A 23,640-nucleotide genomic window follows, 5' to 3' on the forward strand; every position below is an offset into this window, starting at 1 on the left:
CGTAATAAAATTATAGCTGTCATCACAAACTGTACAGTGGCATCCATCATTGTGGTTGTTTTGATTGAACTTCCCTGCCATATAGGCTTTAACTTTTTAAAAAATGGCAGGACATTTTAGCAGAATCAAAAAGATCGTTCTATTCACATACACAGATATTTAGCCACAATTGATTTATAATCCTTAGCAATACAGAAGGTTCTGACAGGTTCTGGGAAAATGGTAATGGAAATTTTGAGTAGTTCGGAGAACCAGCAAATACCACCTCTGGCTGGCCCCAGAGTGGGGAGAGAATGGAGAGTTTGCAGTATCTTTCCCCTGCCATGCCCACCAAGCCATGCCCACAGAATCGGTAGTAAAAAAAATGAATTTCACCACTGATCCCTAGGTAAGGTGAATTTATGACAGGACAGCTAATTTCTTTTTACATATATAATTTTTATTTTTTTTAAATTACCAAAATAAGAACAATACAAATTTTGAAAGGAAAAACACTAAAGAAAATGTTCAAAGAATAGAGAAGAAAAAAGAAAGGAAAAGAAAAGTGATAAAGTAGGAGTTTCTGATCTTTTAATAGCAGGTCCCACCAGATTTATATTTTACCCTCTCTGTCTCTCTAAAGGTGACAACATAATTTCTTTCTTTCCAAAATCTACCCTTTCTGATCATCCAACCCATAAATCACAATTTATTTATTTTTTTCAGAAAAAAGTCCATAAGGGATTTCCTGTCACTAATAATTTTTTGTCTCTAATCAGACAAATGGAAGTTGCCACCTCTCCTAATTCTGTCATCTTCACCATTCATTCCTCTGTTGTAGGTATTGTATTCTTTCCATTTTTGTACATGCAATAATCTTGCAGCAGTTATCATATATAGGATAATAATTCCTCACTAGAATACTATATATATTGCATTGTTTTATTATATACATTACATTATGTTACATTACATTATATTGCATTACATTATATTATGTTAATTATTATATTTTCACACACGTACAAAACAGTGGATTACATTCAATGTAAAGTAACCAGTTATGTTTCATCAGTGGAAAGTTTCATCAGCATGAAAACCAGCTGTTGGCCTTTAGTATCCGAGTAACTCTTCTGGTGTTAAGATCAAACTCATATTGATTTCTTCCCTTAAAGAAGTACAATGCATCTATAAAGGGGAAAGAAAGCAAACATAAAGGAATATAATATACATTTTCAAACAAATGGAAAAATACTTATCAAGGGGTGGATTCATTATAATTACTTTGGCTATTGTGGAAATGCAATCGTGAACATATTTGGCCAGAATGATTTTTCTGGCAGATTCTGTCTACATTTTCTGAGCAATAAAATTGAGAAAGAGACTTGATGCAAAAAGTTTAAGATTTGTGTTACTGATCTGAACTGGGGTACAGTGGGGGGACACAATTCTTTGGTGAGCAAAAAGAGGTTTGCATTGAAGTCAGTGGACAAATATAAATTTTAAATGAAAATTGAATTCAGTTTTACATGATTACAATTGCAAGTAGTTAATCTGTCACTCCAGGTTGGTTCTGAATGGAGTGGCCTGTATGTTGTTGTAATAAACAAATAAAGATTAATTGCTTTAATATATCCTTTCCCAAAAAATATCCTCAAGGGAAATCCTGAGGGACATAACTAAGTCATTTAGCCCTTCACAGGTTCTGATTATGGACGTTTGTCCTAATCCAGGGATGTCAAACTCTATTTCATTTAGGGCTGCATCAGGATTGTGTTTGACCTGCGGGGGGGGGGGCTGGCCAGGGGGAGTGTGGCCAGCTTGACATGACTCGTGTCGAGGGTACTGGTGGTGGCCCGAGTTCTCTGCCAGTGGAAATTGGCTCCTGAGCTCTGCTTTCAGCTGCAACGGTCTCCTGTAACCCTCTGCCAGTGAAAATGGAGCTTGTGAGGGCCACGGGCAGCTCTCCTAAGCTCCATTTTCACTGGCAGAAGCACCATGGCCCAGTGCTGTTTCCAAGGTGGCCCCGTGAGCCAGATCTAAGCATGCACCCCCAGGGCAGATCCAACCCCCAGGCCTTGAGTTTGACACAGGGGTGGGTTCCTGCCAGTTCTAACCTCTTCTATAGAAGAGGTTCCACAAATCTACAATGCCGTTTAGAACTGGTTCCAGCTCCCTCCCCCTGCCCATCTGCACATCATCAAGATGAAGAGCGAGAGGAGGAATTCTGGGAGTTGAAGTCCACAAGTCTTAAAGCTGTGAAGATGGAACACCCCTGGGTTTTTTTTTCTAAAGGATTAGGGGTGCAAAGGTCTTGTAACAACAGCTTTAAGAGTTGTGTGCTTCAAATGCCAGAGTTTCTGAGCCAACATTTTGGTTGCTAAGCAAGAGCATTGTTAAGTGAGTTTCACCACATTTTACAAGTTGACCACGCCTACCTAGTCACATGGCCAGCAAGCCACTCCCACAAAGCAGGCCACACCTACAGAAGAGGTTCTAAAAAATTTTGAAACCCACCACTGGTTTGACACTCCTGTCCTAATGATTCTCAAGTCAATTGTGCTTTGTTTACGTGTCCTTCAAAAAAATAGCAATATTGGCACAAAATCCCTACTCATGTCTTTTAAAAGTAGTTCCTTACCATTGTAGTGGAAGACGGCATCAATCTTGCCTGAGATACCTGGGAAGCCATTTTGGATCCTTTGGGGACTCCTGTTCATGGTTTTGCTGTTTTCATCGTAACTTAGAAAAGGAAGGAAAAAAGGAAGAAACTTAAGCCTAACCCAAATTGGAGTCAGAATCACAGATTTAAAAGGAATCCAAGTTCAACCTTCAGAAAAGAAATATGCATTAAAGCATTTGCTTATGATTCGAATTTATCAAATCAAATGTAAATGTTGCTGATCTTGTGATGCAAGGTGAAAGAAGTATCCCAGGCAGAAGGGAGGGATAATGATTTTCACTGTTATGGTATTGTTGGGAAATTTTTCTAACATTCATTTGGAATGTCTTCCTGTAATTTACATCTACCATGCTATGTCCTGCACTCTGGAACAAGAGACAACAGGCCTTCCTTGACCTTGTATGTGACATACTTTTAAGTATTTGAAGAATAATCTCATACTCCTTCTCAGATTTCACCAGTGTACATATTTTCCATTACTGGACTTCGTTTCTAGTCCTTAGATGACCTTGTTGCCCTTTTCTGAACATATTTCAGTTTTTCTGCATCCCTTTTAACCAGTCACAGTGCAGACCTAAACATCATGCTCAAGATAAAGTCAGATCAAACGCAGGAGAAAAGTGCTAAAAATAATTATATGGAAAATTTGGAAATTGGAATTTTGTCAACAGAGACTAAAGGTTCTGTCAAGAGCAGGAAATCAGGAGCCAAGTGAGCTCAAATGAATAGAGAGTTATGGCATGATAACACTTTCTACAAGAATCTGAACTAGTGGTGGGTCCCGGATCCCGTCGCAACTGGTATGCGGCAATGCGGCCAGACATCTACCACGTATACATGTGCTGCACACACAAGTGCACCACTGCCCTCGGCGGAGCATCACACAGGTGTGGTACACTACGTGCGCATGCACAAATGCCCTAGCCGGCTCAAAGTCAGTTTCCTTCCCCGCTCGAATTGTGTGACTGTTGATTGTTTTTAAATTTTCTCTGTATCCTGTTTGTTGTTTTTGCCTTGTCTGTATTACCCCCTCCCCTGGGTTTGTTAGCCGCCCTGAGTCCCTCCGGGAATAGGGCGGCATATAAATGAAATAAACCTATAACCTATAAATAGAGGTAAGGAGAGCAGGCGGGTGGGTGGGCCCTCCGCAACACTGTACTGGAACTGTGCCTGTGGCTCCCAGCAGGCACCAGTACACCCGTACTGGGGCGTACTGGCCAGAACTCACTACTGATCTGAACTACTAACAGTCAAAGCAAATTGGTGGTAGACAAAAGTCAATGGAAAGTAATCTGTATTATTTATAGATTAAATCTGAAGTCTAAAATACAGTACATGAGGTTTGGTCCTTATTGGCTTAATCAGTAAACAGACTTTATAGGCATCCAAAATGTACTGTAATTCAATTAATCTTTCATCCCCGAAATCTAGCTCTATAGTAATTGCTTTCTGATATGAATAAATTTTCTACCCAGTAATCAAATGATATCTGTGGCTAACTTTAGATGGCACTAATCAATTTGGAAATGAAATAATGCCATATCGTTTTAAATATATAGTTCAATACTGCATGTTGCCACTTGCCACTAAAATAAAGTATACATACAAAATTTGAAAGTCAGTTGTAAGCCCTCTTGCATTGCATTTAAGTTTATGTCATACCTCCAGTATCTGTCTGAAGAAAAATAATATGTCTTCTTTTCATTGGCACTGAAAACTGCAGCATCAATTTTTGCGACTTCTTTGGGAAAGCCCAGACTGTGGATGGACTTGGGGTACCCAGGAAGCAAATAATCTCCTTTCACGACCCAGAACTGGTTGCCTGTAATCAAGCAGATTATGAGTACTAAAGATTTCTAGAAGTGAACCATTGGGAAAACTGCAAGAAATGCCTATAATTCAAATAAACCAAGCATAAAATAAACTTTTACCCCAGAATTCACAGTTGTGTTATGGTGCCATGGATCTGACTCCCAAAGATATTTTAGGGAACATGAGGGCATCAATTTAGCCCCAATTTACAACTCTTTAAAGCAGCTGTATCTGAATATGAAAAAGAGCCGAGGTGGTGCAGTGGTTAAATGCAGCACTGCAGGTTACTTCAGCTGACTGCAGTTCTGCAGTTCGGCTCTTCAAATTTCACCGGCTCAGGGTTGACTCAGCCTTCCATCCTTCCAAGGTGGGTAAAATGAGGACCCGGATTGTTGTTGGGGGCGATATGCTGACTCTATAAACTGCTTAGAGAGGGCTGAAAGCCCTATGAAGCGGTATATAAGTCTAACTGCTATTGCTATTGCTATTGCTAACTGCTATTGCTATTGCTATTCAAAGATGACCCCTGCATCTGCACAAGACTGCCACACAATTCCAGGAAAAAAAGGTGGCTGCTTTAAAGAGTCAACGACGTGCTCTTTTCTTGTCCAGCTTTTCAAGAAAATACCATTTTTGACAGGGGTGGGCTTCAAAAATTGCAGCAATGTTGCAGCTGCTACCCCGTTGCTGGGTGGGCATGGTCATGGTGGGCATGGCCTAGTTGGTCTTCTGCACCATGGCGGGGGGGGGATTTTTTGCCCTCCCCAGGTTCTGAAGGCTTTCTTCGAGCTTCTAGGAGGATGAAAACTGCTTCCCCTGGGCTCCGGAGGCCCTCCAGAGGTCGGAAACAGGCCCATTTCCAGACTTCCGGAATCTCTAGAGCCAAGGTGGCGCAGTGGTTAAATGCAGCACTGCAGGCTACTGCTAGATCAGCAGGTCAGCGGTTCAAATCTCACCGGCTCAGGGTTGACTCAGCCTTCCATCCTTCCGAGGTGGGTAAAATGAGGACCCAGATTGTTGGGGGCAATATGCTGACTCTCTGTAAACCGCTTAGAGAGGCCTGAAAGGCCTATGAAGCGGTATATAAGTCTACTGCTATTGCTATTGCTATTGCTATCTCCATTAGGCCCGTTTCCCTCCTCCTGAAGCCTCCATACGATCCCTGCACTTACCTGGCTTGATGAACAGGCCACGTAGAAACTCCTGGGAGGAGCAGAGGGGGGTGGGGTAGGTGGGGCAAGCCAAGAGTGGGATTTGGGGATTCGCCAAACCATGCAGATTTTTTGCTAGAGGATTGTCCAAACCCATGCAAACCCCCAGCAGCCCACCCCTGATTTTTGAATCAAATACAAAATGAGGACAGGAAAGCCCTGGTATATATGGCAACAGTTTACCTTTAAAAAGAAACGTCTCATCTTTCTCATTATTTTCAGAAACAGCATCCACTCCAGATGGTAGAAATGGCCAAAATTCAGAAATCAGATCCAAATCAATCTGTTGGTACTGGGGGTGTTTTCGCCAAAAATATCTATTAAAAACACATATTTGTTTTAAAGCACTGCACCTCTGAATGCACTTAAAAAATAACTTTCAATATCTGAAATTTCAAATCTTGGCAGCAGTATTTTTCCCTTAATTGGAGAGAGGCAGGAGTTAGAAAAGGAAAAAGGAAAAAGAAATCAGGTACTGTGAAATAAGTCTTGAATGCTGTCAGGCACTCAGGACATTATTTGATATTAGGATGTATTATTCGATTTTTAACAGTGCAGATCACGGAAAAGAAATTTACTGTGTTTTCCCCAAAATAAGACAGGGTCTTATTTTCTTTTGAGCCCCAAAATAAGGACTTGGCCTTATTTTCAGGGAGGTCTTATTATTTTTGAGTTATAGGAGGCGGCGAGTATGGTCACCTCATGGCTGCTGCTGTGTTGCAATATTTTTGGGGTGGGCTTATTTAGCAATAGCAATAGCAGTTAGACTTATATACTGCTTCATAGGGCATTCAGCCCTCTCTAAGCGGTTTACATAGTCAGCATATTGCCCCCAACAATCCGGGTCCTCATTTTACCCACCTCAGAAGGATGGAAGGCTGAGTTAACCGTGAGCGGGTGAGATTTGAACCGCCAAGCTGCAGAACTAGCAGTCAGCTAAAGTAGCCTGCAGTACTACACTCTAACCACTGCGCCACCTTATTTTTAGCACATGTACTCAAAAGCCTCATTGGATTTATAATCCTGGGAGGTCTTATTTCCAGGGAAACAGAGTATTATCCTCTGGCTGCATGCAGCCCCTAAGATAATTTCATAGAGTCTTTGCATTAAAACAGAAGGCAGGATAATTAAATATGATTACGGCTTTGAATTGATTAAAAATATATAAATATTTCAGGTGGCCCTTGAGTTACAACTGTTTGCTTAATGACTGTTCAAAATGATGATGGACTTCAAAAAAGCTAGGACTTTGTGGACTTATAACCTTTTCCTTGAAACCAGGACTGAACCTTTCCTTGAAACACATGACTTTCCCATTGTCATGTGATCATATTTTGTATACTTGGCAACCAGTTTGGATTTACCACTGGTTGCAAGGTCTGTAGTCATGTGACTGGAACTTGCAACTTTCTTGCCATTTTCTAGCATTATTGTGTGTATATGTGGAGGGAGGGAGAGAGAGAGAGAGGAGGAGAAGGAAAAGGAGGAGGAGGAGGAGGAAGAAGAAGAGGAGGAGAAGATATTCTGGTTGAAAATTACAGGTCTTACTTATTCCAGAAAAACATTATTTCTCCCCGAAAAGTGGTCACAGCATCAAATGTCAAGCCAGGATTGCAAGCAGAAGGTAATGCTGGTTTGTCTTCGCTGTTGGGTTTTCTTGGTTCATCGTCTTGAGGTGGATTTGATGATGCTCCTAAAAGAATGTCGGATGCATAAAATTAGCAGTGGGGGCGGAATCCTTCCCTGTTGACTAAGCATACAATATACACACAGTTTTGCATAAAGTTCAGAATCTGTTAACCTCCAGAGGTTTGTGTTGTGCTGGAAGCTGAAGTCCCAACTATCATCTTAGGCTGGTGAAAAGCTGATGTTTCCTTATCTACTTGCTGGTAAGAGGTGACTTAAAACATGCAGACCTTTTAGATAACACAGCCTGATCTTAGTTCTCTCTCAGTTCGGGAATGTTTCAAGAGTACAATATTTTAGATTACACACATTTTCTAAATTACCATAAAGATACTGGATGCCAGCAATATCATCCTGAGATAGAATCGGTTGATTTGCCATGGGTGTCTTATACATTGGATTCATCACCGCATCAGGATGTCGAGAATGGAAGAGTCCAAGGGAATGGCCAAACTCATGAACAGCAGTATAAAATAAATTGATACCTACATGGGCGATAAGAAACATCATATTGTAAAAACCCATTCTAAATCTTATCCCAAAGTGCTTTTTCAAGAGGCAACTGGACTTTCTGGTTTTTCTTTGAAGATGTTTTGCTTCTCATCCCAGAAGCTTCTTCAGCTCTGAGCTCTGTTTTTATATTTTGTAGCCCCTGCCCCATGCCAGCTCCTTCTTTCCTCATTACAATGTTGCCTGCTAATTGGTTTATTTATTCATTCAATTTTAGTTAACTAGTTAAAAGTCAGTATGAAAACGATGGAACGAAAAATTAAACATAAATGGGAACCAAAAGATATTATCAATGTAGGTGTCAATGTAATCGTAATTGTAGTTATCGCATTTTACTTATCTACAGTCAAAAATCTCCTATAATAACATTTCTAATATGTTCACATGTTATTGTTTTAAATTGCTGCAGTTATGAGAGGAAACATTGTTTGGCCAAAGCTATCACCCCATTTTGGTAAGTTGTATAAATCTTATTTTTCTGTGCAATTTTTTTTTTATTGAGGACAAGGATATTTAAAAACGTCTATGGAGATTCTCATGGGACGTGGTGGGTCAGTGGCTAAGACACTAGGCTTGTCAATTAGAAGGTTGGCAGTTTGGCGGTTTGACTCCCTATTGCCACATAACGGAGTGAGCTCCCTTTACTTGTCCCAGCTTCTGCCAATCTAGCAGTTCGAAAGCATGTAAAAATGCAAGTAGAAAAATAGGAACCACCTTTGGGGGAAAGATAACAGTGTTCTGTGTGCCTTTGGCATTTAGTCATCCTGGCCACATGACCATGGAGATGTCTTCGGAGAGTGCTGGATCTTCAGCTTTGAAACAGTGATGAGCAACGCCCCCTAGAGTAGGGAACGACTAGGACATATGTGCGAGGGGAACCTTTACCTTTACTTTATGGAGGTTCTCAGTCATCCAGCTCATGGTTGTCCTGAAGTTGCTTTTTCAAAAGGCAACTGGACTTCATTTTTCCTTGAAGATGTTTTGCTTCTTACCCAAGAAGTTTCAGAATCGCAGAAGCTTTTTGGTTGAGAAGCAAATCTTCTTCAAGGAAAAACAAAGTTTTTTGGCATGTTTAAGAACAAATCTTTATTATTACCTTCTACACCAGAGCTCCAGAATTCATCTTCATCAAAATGGGCATCTCCTCCAAAGTCAGGACCAGGAGCGTAAGCATGGGCAAGTGTTCCACCAGGTCCATCAAAAGGATAGAAATCTCCATGAGCTAAATATAACAGAAAAAATATTTACTACCGAACTGGTAGTAATGGCGTCCGGAACCCATCCCTGGTTTCCTGCCTAAGCAGTGGGTTGGACTAGAAGACCTCCAAGGTCCCTTCCAACTCTATTACTCTATTCTATTTGGAACATATTATCGTATTGTATTTGTATAATAGCTTAGATTTACCTCTAGACTGGAAAGAGATATATATGTCTGCATTGCCATGTAGAACTTTCTCGAATGTCAAAGGCGTAACTTGGCTCCAAACTTTAAGAGCTTTGTCGATGATTTCGTCAATGCTGCCTCTTTCCATATCTGGTGTGTAGTTCAGTATCCTTTGAAAAAATAAATGGGAACCAAATTCAGAAGGAGGGTTTCCTTCCAAACTTTCAGCATTAACATGAATTATGTCAACCTTTCCCTTGAGAACTTGAGTTGAAGGATTACCTGTAGATTAAATGTTTCTTCTGCCACTTGGGTTGATTTGGAAAGAAGGCAAATTGGCCCACATCTGGGTTTCCACATCTGGGTTTTTGAATGGCCTGCAGTGTATTGGAGTCTATATCACCTGTCACCTCTAATCCAATAAATCTTTGCATTTCTCTGATCTTTTTTGCCATGGAGCTGCTGATTCTGCTTTTAAAGACTTGTTGCCCATTTGATGTAAAGTTGTAATATTTTTCTAGGTACCTCTGAAATATAAAAATTATATACTTCTATTAAGTAACTTGTTTACATTTTGGAATGATTTAGAAGTCTCTGGCCAAATGTATATCTAATTATTTAAGGCAAATATGAGCAAATCCCTTTATAAAAGTTTATAAAAGATAGAAATTAGAGGACAAAAGAATCAACTCTCAGCAATCTATCTAGCACCCCAATAGAGTAGAAATATTGTAGATGATAACAACTCTTGTAGCTTTCTGTACTCCATTATATTGAGCTGGAGGTAAAAATTAGGACAGAGCTTCCCATATTCTACACCAAAAGTGTGGCTTTTCATATCTCTATCTTTCACCTTTCTCTATTTTTATTAATCCCATGTTTTCTATGTATTTCTGGAAGATGACAAAATAATTACATGCATGCATGTATGTGTGTGGTAAATAAAACATAATGATTAAGTAGTTAATATTAGTGGCATTGCTGACTCTGTAAACCACATAGAAAGTGCTGTAAAATCTAAGTGCTATTGCTTATATTTCTTACATTATTATAAATATACGTACAATTAGGTAAAGGTAAAGTTTCCCCTCGCACATATGTGCTAGTCATTCCCGGCTTTAGGGGGGAATGTTTCAAAGCCGATGAGCCAGCGCTGCCCGAAGATGTCTCCATGGTCATGTGGCTGGCATGACTAAACACCAAAGGTGCATGGAATGCTGTTACTTTTCCACCAAAGTGGTTCTTATTTTTCTACTTGCATTTTTACATGCTTTCAAACTGCTAGATTGGCAGAAGCTGAGACAAGTAATGGGAGCTCACTCCGTTACGTGGCGCTAGGGGTTCGAACTGCTGAATTGCCAACCTTTCTGATTGGCAAGCTCAGGATCTTAGCCACTGAGCCATCACGTTCCACCCCAAAAACAGTTACCTTGCATCAATATATACTTCCATTTGCGTCTTTGGCCTTACCTGCATAAGAAGCATCTTGTCTTTTTCATGTTTCACAGGCAAAGCAAAAGCTATTGCCCCACCAAAGAGCACAAGCCAGAAGCTTCTCATCCTGACTGTTGCTTTTCTGCTTCCAAGCCAAGGGGTAGCTAGTTTTAGGATGTGCTGTCTTACTTATATAGCATTTTGGTGATTGATTTAAGCTTGCCTCAACTGAAACGATTACCTAATAGATGACAGAGGATGTGGGGGGTGGGGAGATGTGGGGAAAAGAACAAGTGTGCTGTGTGAGATGATTTAATATGATTTCTTCACCCTTCATCTTGACAGATGTCACAATCTTCCCTGCTTTAGGCATAGGAAACAGTTTTCATTTATGTTCTGTTAGCTGGAAACATATCTTCAATATGCTTTGTATGCTCTCTATTTTTACAACTGTGTGCTCATGCGCATATGTATATACACGAATACCCTATGCATACAGTTCAAGGAGTACAGAGAATGAGTTCATCAGGTCTCGCCATGGTACGGCTCCAGTTTTTACCCAGAATGTAATCAAGGAACTAAAAAATGTTTACCAACTTATGCCAATCAATTCCTTATAGGGTGCAGACCTGGCATGGGATGACTAACATTTTAAGAGTATTTGCAAGTCATAATCATATGAATTCAGAATAAAGGAAAGCACTGATGACTGTCGAAATGACATCATCTTGTGAACAGACAAAGTTGGGTTGGGGAAGGGATGGGATGAGAATACAATGGGTGAATTTGTAGCCTGGTTGTCATGAAGAAGGCCAGAGGCAGTCTTGGTTTTGGGGGTTCTTGGACTCTCCAGAATCATGTTTGTGAATTTCATTGAATGTTTTAACCCTTAGCCGCAGATGTACTATTTTGACTACACTATTACAGACATGAAGTCATAATGACCTCAGTAGCAAAAAGACATTCAATGTTTTCATGGTTGGATCTAAACAATGATATATAGAGCTGTAAACCAAAAAATATCAAATCCACATCCCGCAAGTCAATTTTTGTTTCTTCATCCTTGAACTTCAATCTTTCTTCTCTAATTTTTACATTGGTCCACTGAATGACGGTGCTAATAATTTCCTTAGACAATAATAATTTCCAAATCTTTAGGGGAGTAGGTGAATTTCCGAGATTTCTAGCTGCTGGCCGTAGTCCAGGCAATTGCACAACAATATTGTGACTAGCGGTTCTGGATCTACAGTATGGCCTCCAAAAGATGCAGAAGACCACTTGAATTTGTTCTTGCCACATAATTTATTGCATGATGTAGATTGCACCTGCTCATCAATTTCATTGGGAGCTTCATCGTTGCTGATGTCAGAATCAGTGGCTGTGGTGGGATCCTCATCGTCCATTACAAAATTTTCATCACAATCCAATTCTACTTCACTCAGATCACTCTCTGCTTCTCCATATCATTTTAGAACAGTTTCTTCCGAGATTGGATCACCAAATTGCACTCTTTTTGGTGGAAAACTTGACCCCTGACATTACAAAAAAATATGTTAACAAAGGTCTGCGGTCAAAATGACTGAAACTCAAATTCAAATGCCGCTATCAAAAACACCAAATAACTGATGCAAGCGTGATGCTGCCTACACTCTTATTGGTGGGAAAACAAAAGCTATTCGCAACCGGAATGGTCCATTTCTAAAAATAGGGGTGTTCCAAACGGTTCCACCACAAAACCACGTTCGACTAAACCGCGCTCGACGAAACCGCGTAGCTGATGTCATCAACAGGGCGACAACAGCGCGGAGACAGAAGCACGCTGTAAACGCTAAACCTAAAATTAACCCCTAAACCTAAACCTAACCCCCTAAACCTAATCGTAAACCTAATCGTAAACCTAACCCTTAACCTAACCCTAAACCTAACCCTAAACCTAACCCTAAACCTAACCCTAACCCTTAACCTAACCCTAACCCTAACCCTAACCCTAACCCTAACCCTAACCCTAACCCTAACCCTAACCCTAACCCTAACCCTAACCCTAACCCTAACCCTAACCCTAACCCTAACCCTAACCCTAACCCTAACCCTAACCCTTAACCTAACCCTTACCTTAAGTTGAATCGGCTTGCTTTCAAAGCGCTATTTAAAGCGCCCTTCTTTCTCCGCGCTCGCTGTTGTCGCCCTGTTGATGATGTCAGCAACGCGGTTTAATCAGGCGCGGCTTAGTCGAGCGCGGTTTTGTCGTGCCACGGTTCCGAACATCTTAGAAAACTGTTGCGGTCACTGTGACGGCAGGTCTGTGGTTATGGGTTAAAAATATATGAAAAAAAAAACCTTCCATCAAATATTGTGTCGTGTATCCACCTCACCTCCTGCTTCCCAATCTATCTCTGACAGAAATGTCTGAGTTGATGGTAGGATATATTTACTCAGAAATAAACCCCACTGTGTTCAATTTGACGCCGTTACGGCTAGACTGCAAGATTGAGATCTGATCCCTAATGTCTGGCAAGAGTACATAAAAATGACATGTTAAATAATGCTTCCTCCAAGAGTTGGTACATATCTGGACCAGTCAAATATTGTCATATGGGTAGGTAAACAATTGCAACTTGGAGTGATAAAACAACGGCAAGTTCAACATGTCTGCTACAATGGTCAATTAACCCTTCAAAGTGGCATCTGGATGCGGGGAAAAAAATTGAAGTATAAAATGTGTGCAATCAGAAAAGTGAGATAAAATAAAGGTGAAGCTTCAGGAGAGGGATAGCCCATTATTAAGGTAACAGTTCCTCTTGCACATATGTACAAGTCATTCCCAACTCTAGGGGGCGGTGTTCATCTCCATTTCAAAGCCGAAGAGCCAGCACTGTCCGAAGACATCTCCATGGGCATGACTAAACGCCAAAGGTGCACGGAACGCTGTCACTTTCCCAACAAAGGTGGTTTCTATTTTTCTACTTGCATTTTACATGCTTTCGAGCTGCTAGGTTGGCAGAAGCTGGGGCAAGTAACAGGAGCTCACTCCGTTACGCGGCGGTAAGGATTTAAACTGCAGAACTGCTGACCTTTCAATCGACAAGCTCTGGGTCTTAGCCACTGAGCAACTGCGTACCTTAACTCATTATTAGTTGGCTATTATTTTCTTCTGACAAAGCAAGTATTGCAAATATATCTTGAATCTCCAGCACTCTCTTACACGAAGGAAAGTAGCATTGCCACCAGCCATTTTCTCTGCTCAAATGTTACTTAACACCTTTTACCTCAAACATTTGAGGTCAGTCCAATGTTAAAAGAAGGTCCAGTCTGTCAGAGATGACTGGTCCAGTTTAAATCTTGGACATTGTCCTGCTATACTTTAGTTCTCACTTTTATTATGATGATGATATGGATTACCCTGTTTCCTGTTCCACAAAAGTCTGTAAGGTATTTTTTTCCTAGGATGATTATTTTTTAGATGTCCTTTTATTACATCTTGTCCTTTCATGACATCTTCATTTAATTAGATGTTCTTTCATGACGTTTCATAATGTCTTTCCTTTCATGTTGTCTATCTTGTGATGATTTTTTTCCACAGTGTCAGACTTCTGAAGAAGGAGAAATCCAGAAAAAATAGCATCCACACATGCACACACCTTCGTGGCACGACATAACCGTGCTCGTCAAAATAGCAGTGATAAAACCGTGTCGCTAAAGCCGCGACATCATCACCGCACGTCATCACTGCCGCAACAACAGCGCGGTGGCAGAAGGGCGCTTTAAAACAGCATGGCGGCAGAAAGCCGATTTAAATTAAGGTAAGGGTTAGGATTAGGTTTAGGGGTTTGCTTTAGGGTTAGGTTTAGGATTAGGTTTAGGGTTAGGTTTAGGGTTAGGTTTAGGGTTAGGTTTAGGGTTAGGTTTAGGGTTAGGTTTAGGGTTAGGGTTAGGGTTAGGGTTAGGGTTAGGTTTAAGATTAGGTTTAGGGTGCTTCGGAAGGTGCGGATTTGCCCTCTGCGGTTATGTCATCGCGGTAGGGTCACATTTGCATTAGCGATTCGGATGGCGCGGATTAGACCAGGCGCTTATGTCTCCGCGGATAAGGGCTTTGCGGTTTTGTGATGGAACCACACACCTTATCTGACTTGTAAGTTAATAGCAGCAAAAGCAACCTCCACCACCCATAAGATTGTCACTATCACTTTGAGACACACTTCAGGTGAGAACCCATTCCTGGCACCCCATTCAAGTGGTAATTATAAAACTCAGTATAGAGCAGAGGTGTCAAACTCGTGGCCTACAAGCTGGATGCGTCACATGCTGGCCATGGCCACCCCCAGTTTAGCAAATGTGGGGAAAGTTGTGATACATCACGTGACGGCAACATTGTTGTGGTCTACCATGGCCTGCGGAGCTGGCACCAGAGTCAGACAGTGAGGAGGTTGGGGAGGAACATGGGCCAGTCCTGAATTCTGGGGAAGGCTTGGTTGAGGGTTCTGCATCTGAGGCATAGAGGGGGCCAGGGCCATCTGGGAGTTATGTGCTGCCTCCGGAGTCTGACATCAGCGAGGCAGAAGAACAGGGGAAGCTACTCCCAGTGTGTCCATGCGCAGAGTTGCCAGAAGGCAAGAACAGTTACAACAAAATGTGCCATCCTGAGCTTGACATCCATGGTACAGATATTTGTATACAAATGTGCATGTTTTATATATTTGTTGTATATTCTGCATATACACATTTCAAGTTCTCTTTCCCATAGCAAATCTGATTTTTTTTTCACAGTAATGTCCTTCTTCTACCTTGTGGCTGTCTATGGCAGATATTTTTTTCCCTTCCATTCAATCATGTCTAATGATTGGAGAAAGCCTGGATAAGTCCTTGCAGTTTCCTTGGCAAAGTTTTTCAGAAATGGTTTTCCATAGGGTTGAGAGAGTAACTGGCCCAAGGGCACACATGTGGCTTTGTGCCCAAGGCAAGACTAGAATGCACACTCTCCCCATTTCTAGTTTGATGCTTTAACTTCTACACAAACTAGTTTTTTTATAGTGCCAACATTAGTCTTGCACATAGCATTCAAGGCTTGTCAGATATTACATCTTTTCTATCCTGCTCTACAGAGTAGAGAGCTGGTCTCTGACAGAAAACCACTTGAAGAAACCAGAAGCATTTGAAATGTGGATTTACAGGCGGCGGTTATGTACAAGCTGGGTTGCCAAAATCACAAATGAGGAGGTGATAAGCCACCTGGGAAAGCAAGGAGGTCCAGGCAGAAGAAGAACATCATGGCTTCAAAATTTAAGGGACTGGTTTGGACAAAAGTCAACAGCACTTTTTCATGCAGCTGTTGACAAAAATAGGATTGCCAACATGATCGCCAATGTCCGATGATGGATATAGAAGAAGAAGAAGAAGAAGAAGAAGAAGAAGAAGAAGAAGAAGAAGAAGAAGAAGAAGAAGAAGAAGAAGAAGAAGAAGAAGAAGAAGAATAGCATTCAATGAACAAAATGTCATCTGGATTGTCTTCTTGAAACTGCTCTGCTGTGAAGACCTCAGATGTTCTTCCAGGCAGCTACCCTGACCTGTTGAGAAGCTATGGACCATTAAAGGCTTTTAGATGGACATTTTGAAGGACCTTTTTGGAATGATATGCTTGCATATTGAATAGGCAAGCCATGGAATATGGATTGTATTCACTGACATTTATTGGTAAGAGAGCAGATGTTGACCAAATAACTCTTCCCTTCCTCCTGGAATCATTGTCCTTCTAAATTCTGATGCTGACAGATTTCCTAAGCAGATGTAAAGTTTAGGTGGCGGAAATTCCTGTTGTGAGTAGAGACATCACTTTGTATGACGTTTGAGGTAACCAGACTCAGATACACCTTTTATTTAGGGAATTTCCCTGCCTTTTCAACCCGTTCTATTTCTGAACTTTCCATAGATTATTGTACAAAGTTTCTGTGATTTTTATCTTTTGCCTTCAGGGTTATGAACACCCACCTTTTCTTGTACAAACCTGCCTTCGGCTGAGGAATTTAGCAGTTGTTATTTTATAACTTACAGCAATCCCAGAAGTGTTCTAAATTTAGGCCAGGGATGCTTTCAGTGGCTGAAAAAGACTTAAATTTGGTCTTCCCAGACCTCATCACATACCTTAACCATTATACTATATACCTGCAAAAGATGCCTTCAAGTACTTTGAGAATAAGGTAGAAAACCAGCAGCCTTTTCTGAAGGAGAAGCACACTTCAGATTTTGGCACAATATTAGTGCTTTAAATATTTAGATTGAGGAAGGAATTTGCTTTGATGTGATTACAGAATTAGCTAGTTAACTGGCAGGATTTTTTTTTCTTATTTTGTTAGGATTTTCCCCACCCCTAATGTCTATTTTTTTGTACAGATGTATTCATGAGAGGAAAAGGAAATGTGTGGTTTAGCAAATGTAGTTTGCTAAGACATTTATTGTGAGAATATCATTGCCAAGAGGATTCCTTCTGCAAATTCTCAGGAACCTAATTGATTTACGTGCAAGTACTTCATCTAGGCCATGACTCATGCTAAAGAGACTTCTGTTTTATCTCCTGTTTCTCATGAGTTCAAGTGGACAACTATGGACATCCCTAAAGAGTGAAAACATTACGGTGGCAGATGCAATCAAATGTCACCCACTTTTAATGTTTATGAGATGCCTGCAGGAGAGAGGTGCTGTCTTTCTTCTAAATAGTTGTTATACCAATAGGAATAGCCCTTAGACTTATAAATGGCTTTACAGTGCTTTACAGCCCTCTCTTAAGTGGTTTACAGAGTCAGCCTATTGCCCCCAACAACCTGGGTCCTCATTTTACCCACATCAGAAGGATGGAAGGAGCCTGGTGAGATTCGATCTGCCAAATGCAGGCAGCCAGCAGTCAGCAGAAGTAGCCTGCAGTGCTGTACTCTAACCACTGGGCAAGCGTGGCTCAGTACCAGCCTTTTCCTTTTTGGAAATGTTCCATTCTCAGTATCCATGTTCTTTCCTTTGTTTTCTTAGATGTTTGCATACATGGATTCCTTCAGATGTCCTTCCTATATTCTCTCTTTTGATACTAATGCAGTCTGCCTCTCCTTTGCTGTATCTTTGTTTCTTCAATGATAAAGTAATGCAAAGTGAACATGTTCTTTGTTCTTTGTTCTTCCATTCCACTGGCGGTCCACAGACAGAAGAAAGAACTAGTGGTTTAGCTTCATGGAAGCAAAGAAGCAATACTGAAGGCTTGTAGCCTTGTTTCCAAAGGTCTGCACTGCAGTGTAAAGATAAAGGTAAAGATAAAGGTTCCCCTTCTACATATGTGCTAGTCGTTCCCAACACTAGAGGGCAGTGCTCATCTCTGTTTCAAAGCCGAAGAGCCAGCGCTGTCCAAAGATGTCTCTGTGGTCATGTGGCTGGCATGATGAAATGCCGAAGGTGCACGGAATGCTGTTACCTTCCCACCAAAGGTGGTTCTAATTTTTCTACTTGCATTTTTACATACTTTCAAACCGCTAGGTTGGCAGAAGCTGGAACAAGTAACGGGAGCTCACTCCATTACACGGTGCTAGGGATTCGAACTGCCGACCTTTCTGATCGACAAGCTCAGCATCTTAGCCACTGAGCCACTGTGTCCCAACATTCATAGAGCTGTCAATTTTGCAATCATTAATGGGCAGGGGTAACAAAATCACTGCTGATCACCTTTCTGATCCACAAGCTCAGCATCTTAGCCACTGAGTCACCGCATCACCACATAAAGATACATATATTTTAAAGTAAAGTGAGGCATTTCAATACAGGGTATAAAGGTCTTTACAAAAATCAAATTCTAGGTGTTACTGAGCATCCTGGTCATCATCATCACCACCACCACCACCTAATAAGCTGCTGCAGGAAGATCTCATAGACTGACTACAAACAATGGCTTGACAATGTCTGCAAGAAATACCACTTGCCTGCAATTTGTGGGACCACAAATTAGACAGAGTAATAGAAAATGAAGAAGCTTAAGTGCATTTGGGATTTTAGAAATCAAAGAAACAGCTGCCTGCCACATAACACCCTAGATCTGTCAATAAGAAGGTCAAAGCAAACAAATGAACAAATAAAAACAAAAACTAGTTCTAAAAATACCTGGATACAACGGAATAAAAAAGAAAGAAGTGGGGAGGGAACATCACAAAATACAACTATCTGGAAACAGAAGTAGAATAATTATGTCCAATAAATAAATAAATAAAAGATAGTACCAATAATAATGGGTGCCTTGGAGATATCACTTAAACACTCCTGGCATTGACAAAATCATCATCAGTCAATTGCAAAAGGCAGCTTTCCATAGAAAAGCTTGCATCCTTTGTCAATACCTCTAACACCATCAAACGTCTGCCTAACCCAGGTTCTTGGGAAGGACTCAATACACTGGTTAAACAATGCCAAATCCAACATCATAATTTATGAAACAACAACTCTGGGCTGTTGTTGGATCTACTGGAAGGGGAGAAAAAGATAGCTCAATGACAACCTGGGAATATAGTATGTCAGGATGAAATGGGTATTTAGGATCAACAGCTGTAAAGAAAGGAATATGCCAGGACCGTTAGCCAATCAGACTAAGGGTCTTAGTGGAAAAGAAGTACTTTTGAAGCAAATTTTGAAACATGGCAAAGGGGATTTTGCATTTCCAGCAAGCAGAATGTACATATGTGCCCCTAGTGAAACATCTGAAGGGGTACTCCTGGATATAACTGGAGCATACAGGATGGAGCAAATGCTGAACTGATTCTATTTCTTTGAACGAACATTACTTCTGCAAATGTCTGCTCATCAAATTTATAATCTAGTGGGTTTTTTTTCTTTATTCATCAGAAATATCATAATTAAAATAAGGGATATTATATGACATAAAATGTAAAATACAACATTAAAATATGTACACATTAAACAGATCTTGCTCAAAAACTAGCAACATTTATTGCATTCTGTTGCCTTGCCCTGGGATCTTCAAGTGTACACTGATCAGTGCACAAAGGGTAGGGATGGATGGATGGATGGATGGATGGATGGATGGATAGATAGATGATAGATAGATAGATAATTAGATAGAGAGATAGAGATATTAGATAGATAGATAGATAGATAGATAGATAGATAGATAGATAGATAGATAGATAGATAATTAGATAGAGAGAAAGAGATATTAGATAGATAGATAGATAGATAGATAGATAGATAGATAGATAGATAGATAGAGTTATTAGATAGATAATTAGATAGATAATTAGATAGATGATAGATAGATAGATAGATAGATAGATAGATAGATAGATAGATAGATAGATAGATAGATAATTAGAGAGAAAGAGATATTAGATAGATAGATAGATAGATAATTAGAGAGAAAGAGATATTAGATAGATAGATAGATAGATAGATAGATAGATAGATAGATAATTAGATAGAGATAGAGTTATTAGATAGATAGATGATTAGATAGATAAATAGATAAATAGATAAATAGATAAATAGATAAATAGATAAATAGATAAATAGATAAATAGATAAATAGATAAATAGATAAATAGATAAATAGATAAATAGATAAATAGATAAATAGATAAATAGATAAATAGATAAATAGATAAATAGATAAATAGATAGAGATATTAGATAGGTAGGTAGAGAGAGAGAGAGATAATTAGATAGAGAGATAGAGATATTATATAGATAGATGACAGACAGACAGACAGACAGACAGATAGATAGATAGACGGAGAGAGAGAGAGAGAGAGACAGACAGACAGACAGACAGAGAGAAGACAGACACATTTGTGTGTGTTTATTGTTGTTATTGTTGTCTGCATGTCATCACAATCACAAACAGCAGAAGCACCTGGATACCCTCATTTGTTCAGAGTATCTCTGGGTCTTGTACTTTGGCACGGTCTATTCAATGACTTCCAAACTTCACAGCTTTCGTCAGACCCAGGTGCCAACTCCTCCGTTATCTAATGCTGAAGGTGTTGAAAGTGAAACAAGTTCAAGTCTTTTCTTGAGCATGGAGTTTCCTGTATGAGTTTGGGCTAGTTTTTGTCTCTTGTGCTTCCCAATCATTTTGCTGTGGAATCTCCCTCTTACTTCTTAGTGTCACTACATTTGCTAGACACAAGATGAAAGGTCTATTGCTGATTGGTATTGACAATCTTGGCAACTTCTAGGTGTGCGGACATCCACACCCAAGGATTTAATGCAATTGCCATGCTATCTAGGAATTTCAGAATCTGAAGGAGGATACCTGGAGGGTACCAAAGTCAGGAAATACAGTTATAGGTATTTGGCAAATATTGCTGCTTTTTAAGAGGGACACGGTGGTTCAGTGGCCAATGCACTGAGCTTGTCAATCAGAAAGGTCAGCAGTTCAGCAGTTGGAATCCCTAGCGCTGCGTAGCTCCCATTACTTGTACCAGCTTCTGCCAATCTAGCAGTTTGAAAGCACGTAAACATGCAAGTAGAAAAATAGGGACCACATTTGGTGGGAAGGTAACAGTGTTCCACTCACCTTCGGCATTTAGTCATGCTGTCAACATGATTATGGAGACGTCTTTGGACAGCACTGGCTCTTCAGCTTTGAAATGGAGATGAACACCCCCCCCCCAAAGCTGGGAACACATTAATGCAAGGGGAACCTTTACCTTTACCTATTCCTTTGTCTTCATCACTGAAAAACTGTTAGGAAAGCTGGGGATAAAAATTCAAGTTTACAATGAAGAGAAATAGTAGTGGCACGTAGACTTACATATGCTCCATAGGGCTTTACAGCTTTACAACCCTTTATTCTCTGAATGGTTTAAAATGTCAGCATATCACCCCCCCCCAACAATCTGGGTCCTCATTTTACCAATCTCAAAAGGATGGAAGGATGAGTCAACTTTGAGTTGATGAGGATCGAACTCCTGGCAATGGGCAGAGTTAGCCTGAAATACTGCATTCTAAGCACTGCGCCACCATGGCTTCTTTGGTGCTGTCAAGTTTGCCATCATCTTGAGTGCCATCATTATCTCTTAACAAAGATCATTACTGCTTTAGTCAGAAAAGATACCATCTTCTTATTGATATTACCTATTTCTAAAAAACCCTCAGGCCAGTCTATATAAATGCATTATTTGCAATCACATTTAGGATAGGAATGAAAGGATTGGTATGTTCTATTATCTGGGCTGCACCCTATTTGCAAATAATTCCACAAGAGACAGGATATTACTTGTTTCTGCATGGAGTCAACTAGCATCTTGTACACATAGCATGACTTTGCTTTGTTGCTCAAAGGTCTGCTTGTAATATGTTCAACACAGTGTGATATAATGGTTAGAAGCCTAGAATGACTTCCTTTCCTGATGAAAATTTAATTGACCACTGGAATGCAGTAAACATAATATATCTTGACTTGAACAAAATATTTAACAGTAACTTCCATGAGACTCAATAAAGAAGATAACAAAATATGGATTGAGTAATGCCACTATTAAGGGACATGATGGCTCAGTGGTAAGACACTGAGTTTGTCGATCAGAAAGGTAGGCAGTTTGGCAGTTCGAATCCCTAGTGCCACATAACGGAATGAGCTCCCGTTACTTGTCCCAGTTTCTGCCAACCTAGCAGTTCGAAAGTACTGTTAAAGAACAGGTTTAAACATTAATAATTTCAATAGGGGTTTAATAAACTTTAATAAACAGCTGTTCCCTTCATCTGGCAACTCTGTGCATGCACACACTGGGGAAAGGCTCCAGCTGTTTGTCTGCCTCACTGATGTCTGACTCGGAAGGCAGCTGATAACTTCCATACGGCTCTGGTCCCCTCTCTGCCTCCAACACAGAATATCCATCAGAGCCTTCCCCAGACTCCAGGACTGGCCCATGTTCCTCCCCAACCTCCTCAATGTCCGAATCTGCTGCCAGCTCCACTGGCGGCCCACAACAGTATGATCAAAGCCTTTAAATTAAAAAAAAAAGACCAAGTCATCATTCTGAAAATATGAATAAACATATTTTGAAAGAGTGATAAAACCCCTTTCTTATTCTTTATACTAGAAATAAGTAGTTAGTCATGAGTTGAAACAATCTTTTAAAAATGATTTATGGATCCAACTGAGTGCCAAATGCATCATTAGTTCAAACTAAAACATTAGCATATGATCCAACAGTTTTTAAAAAATATGCCCCAGGGGTATTCTCATTTAATTAACTTGACAATTTTCCCTAGCTTCCCTTGGAGCTACTGATTCCAGTTTTTTCATACTGCTTCCTTGTTTTTTGCAACTACTCTTGCATTGCCTTAGAATTTCTTCTTTGACTCATTTATAGATTTTAGGATTGAATGCAAAATATCCCCCCCCCCCCCGGAAAATAAAGATCTCCTGCAGATAATGGCTGTTTAAAGATTTGCGTGATTGAAGTTACCATTTTCCCGTATCTTGGGGCATAATTTAGTAGGGTATAGTAGTGATATAGCCCGGAGATCACTGTCTTCTATAATTTGAGACCAATAATAAGGATGAAATAGTAATGATTAAATTCTTAAATACTTTAAACCAGGTATAAAAAGTGACACTTTGATTTCACAGTTGTGCCTGCCATCTTGACATTTTTGACATTCTCCCTGTGGACAACTCTGTAAACATTCATAACTAGTTTGGATACTTGAACCAGTTTGGGACGTGGTGGCTCAGTGGCTAAGACGCTGAGCTTGTCGATCAGAAAGTTCGGCAGTTCAGCGGTTCGAATCTCTAGCACTGTGTAACGGAGTGAGCTCCTATTACTTGTCCTAGCTTCTGCCAACCTAGCAGTTCGAAAGCATGTAAAAATGCAAGTAGAAAAATAGGGACCACCTTTGGTGGGAAGGTAACAGTACTCTGTGTGCCTTCGGCGTTTAGTCATGCCGGCCACATGACC

General features: G+C 40.3%; 1 protein-coding gene across 1 annotated transcript; it reads right to left on the reverse strand.

Moving 5' to 3' along the window:
- Window positions 1–916: 916 nt before the first annotated feature.
- Window positions 917–10,859, reverse strand: LOC106552777 (stromelysin-2). Its single transcript, XM_087722077.1, has 10 exons — window positions 10,736–10,859; window positions 9,548–9,792; window positions 9,287–9,435; window positions 8,978–9,103; window positions 7,695–7,856; window positions 7,234–7,378; window positions 5,869–6,002; window positions 4,325–4,484; window positions 2,621–2,721; window positions 917–1,167 (listed from the first exon to the last, which is right to left on the reverse strand). Exons 1-10 carry the CDS (start codon window positions 10,823–10,825, stop codon window positions 1,067–1,069), a joined length of 1,413 nt encoding a protein of 470 aa, XP_087578203.1. The 5' UTR covers window positions 10,826–10,859; the 3' UTR covers window positions 917–1,066.
- Window positions 10,860–23,640: the final 12,781 nt, after the last annotated feature.

The sequence above is a fragment of the Thamnophis sirtalis genome, unplaced genomic scaffold (genome assembly GCF_051295495.1).
Source record: "Thamnophis sirtalis isolate CommonGarterSnake01/CBP01778 unplaced genomic scaffold, rThaSir2_p1.2 scaffold_8, whole genome shotgun sequence".
Taxonomy (NCBI): Eukaryota; Metazoa; Chordata; class Lepidosauria; order Squamata; family Natricidae; genus Thamnophis; species Thamnophis sirtalis.

What these genes read in the sequence shown, in the direction of transcription:
- LOC106552777 (XM_087722077.1), bottom strand. Translation starts at nt 10,825, where the DNA reads ATGAGAAGCTTCTGGCTTGTGCTCTTTGGTGGGGCAATAGCTTTTGCT. An exon ending in CTGGAGCTCTGGTGTAGAAG is followed by an intron (nt 7,857 to 8,977) that starts GTAATAATAAAG and finishes TCGCCCATGTAG; the next exon opens with GTATCAATTTATTTTATACT. An exon ending in TGCCGTCTTCCACTACAATG is followed by an intron (nt 1,168 to 2,620) that starts GTAAGGAACTAC and finishes TCCCCTTTATAG; the next exon opens with ATGCATTGTACTTCTTTAAG.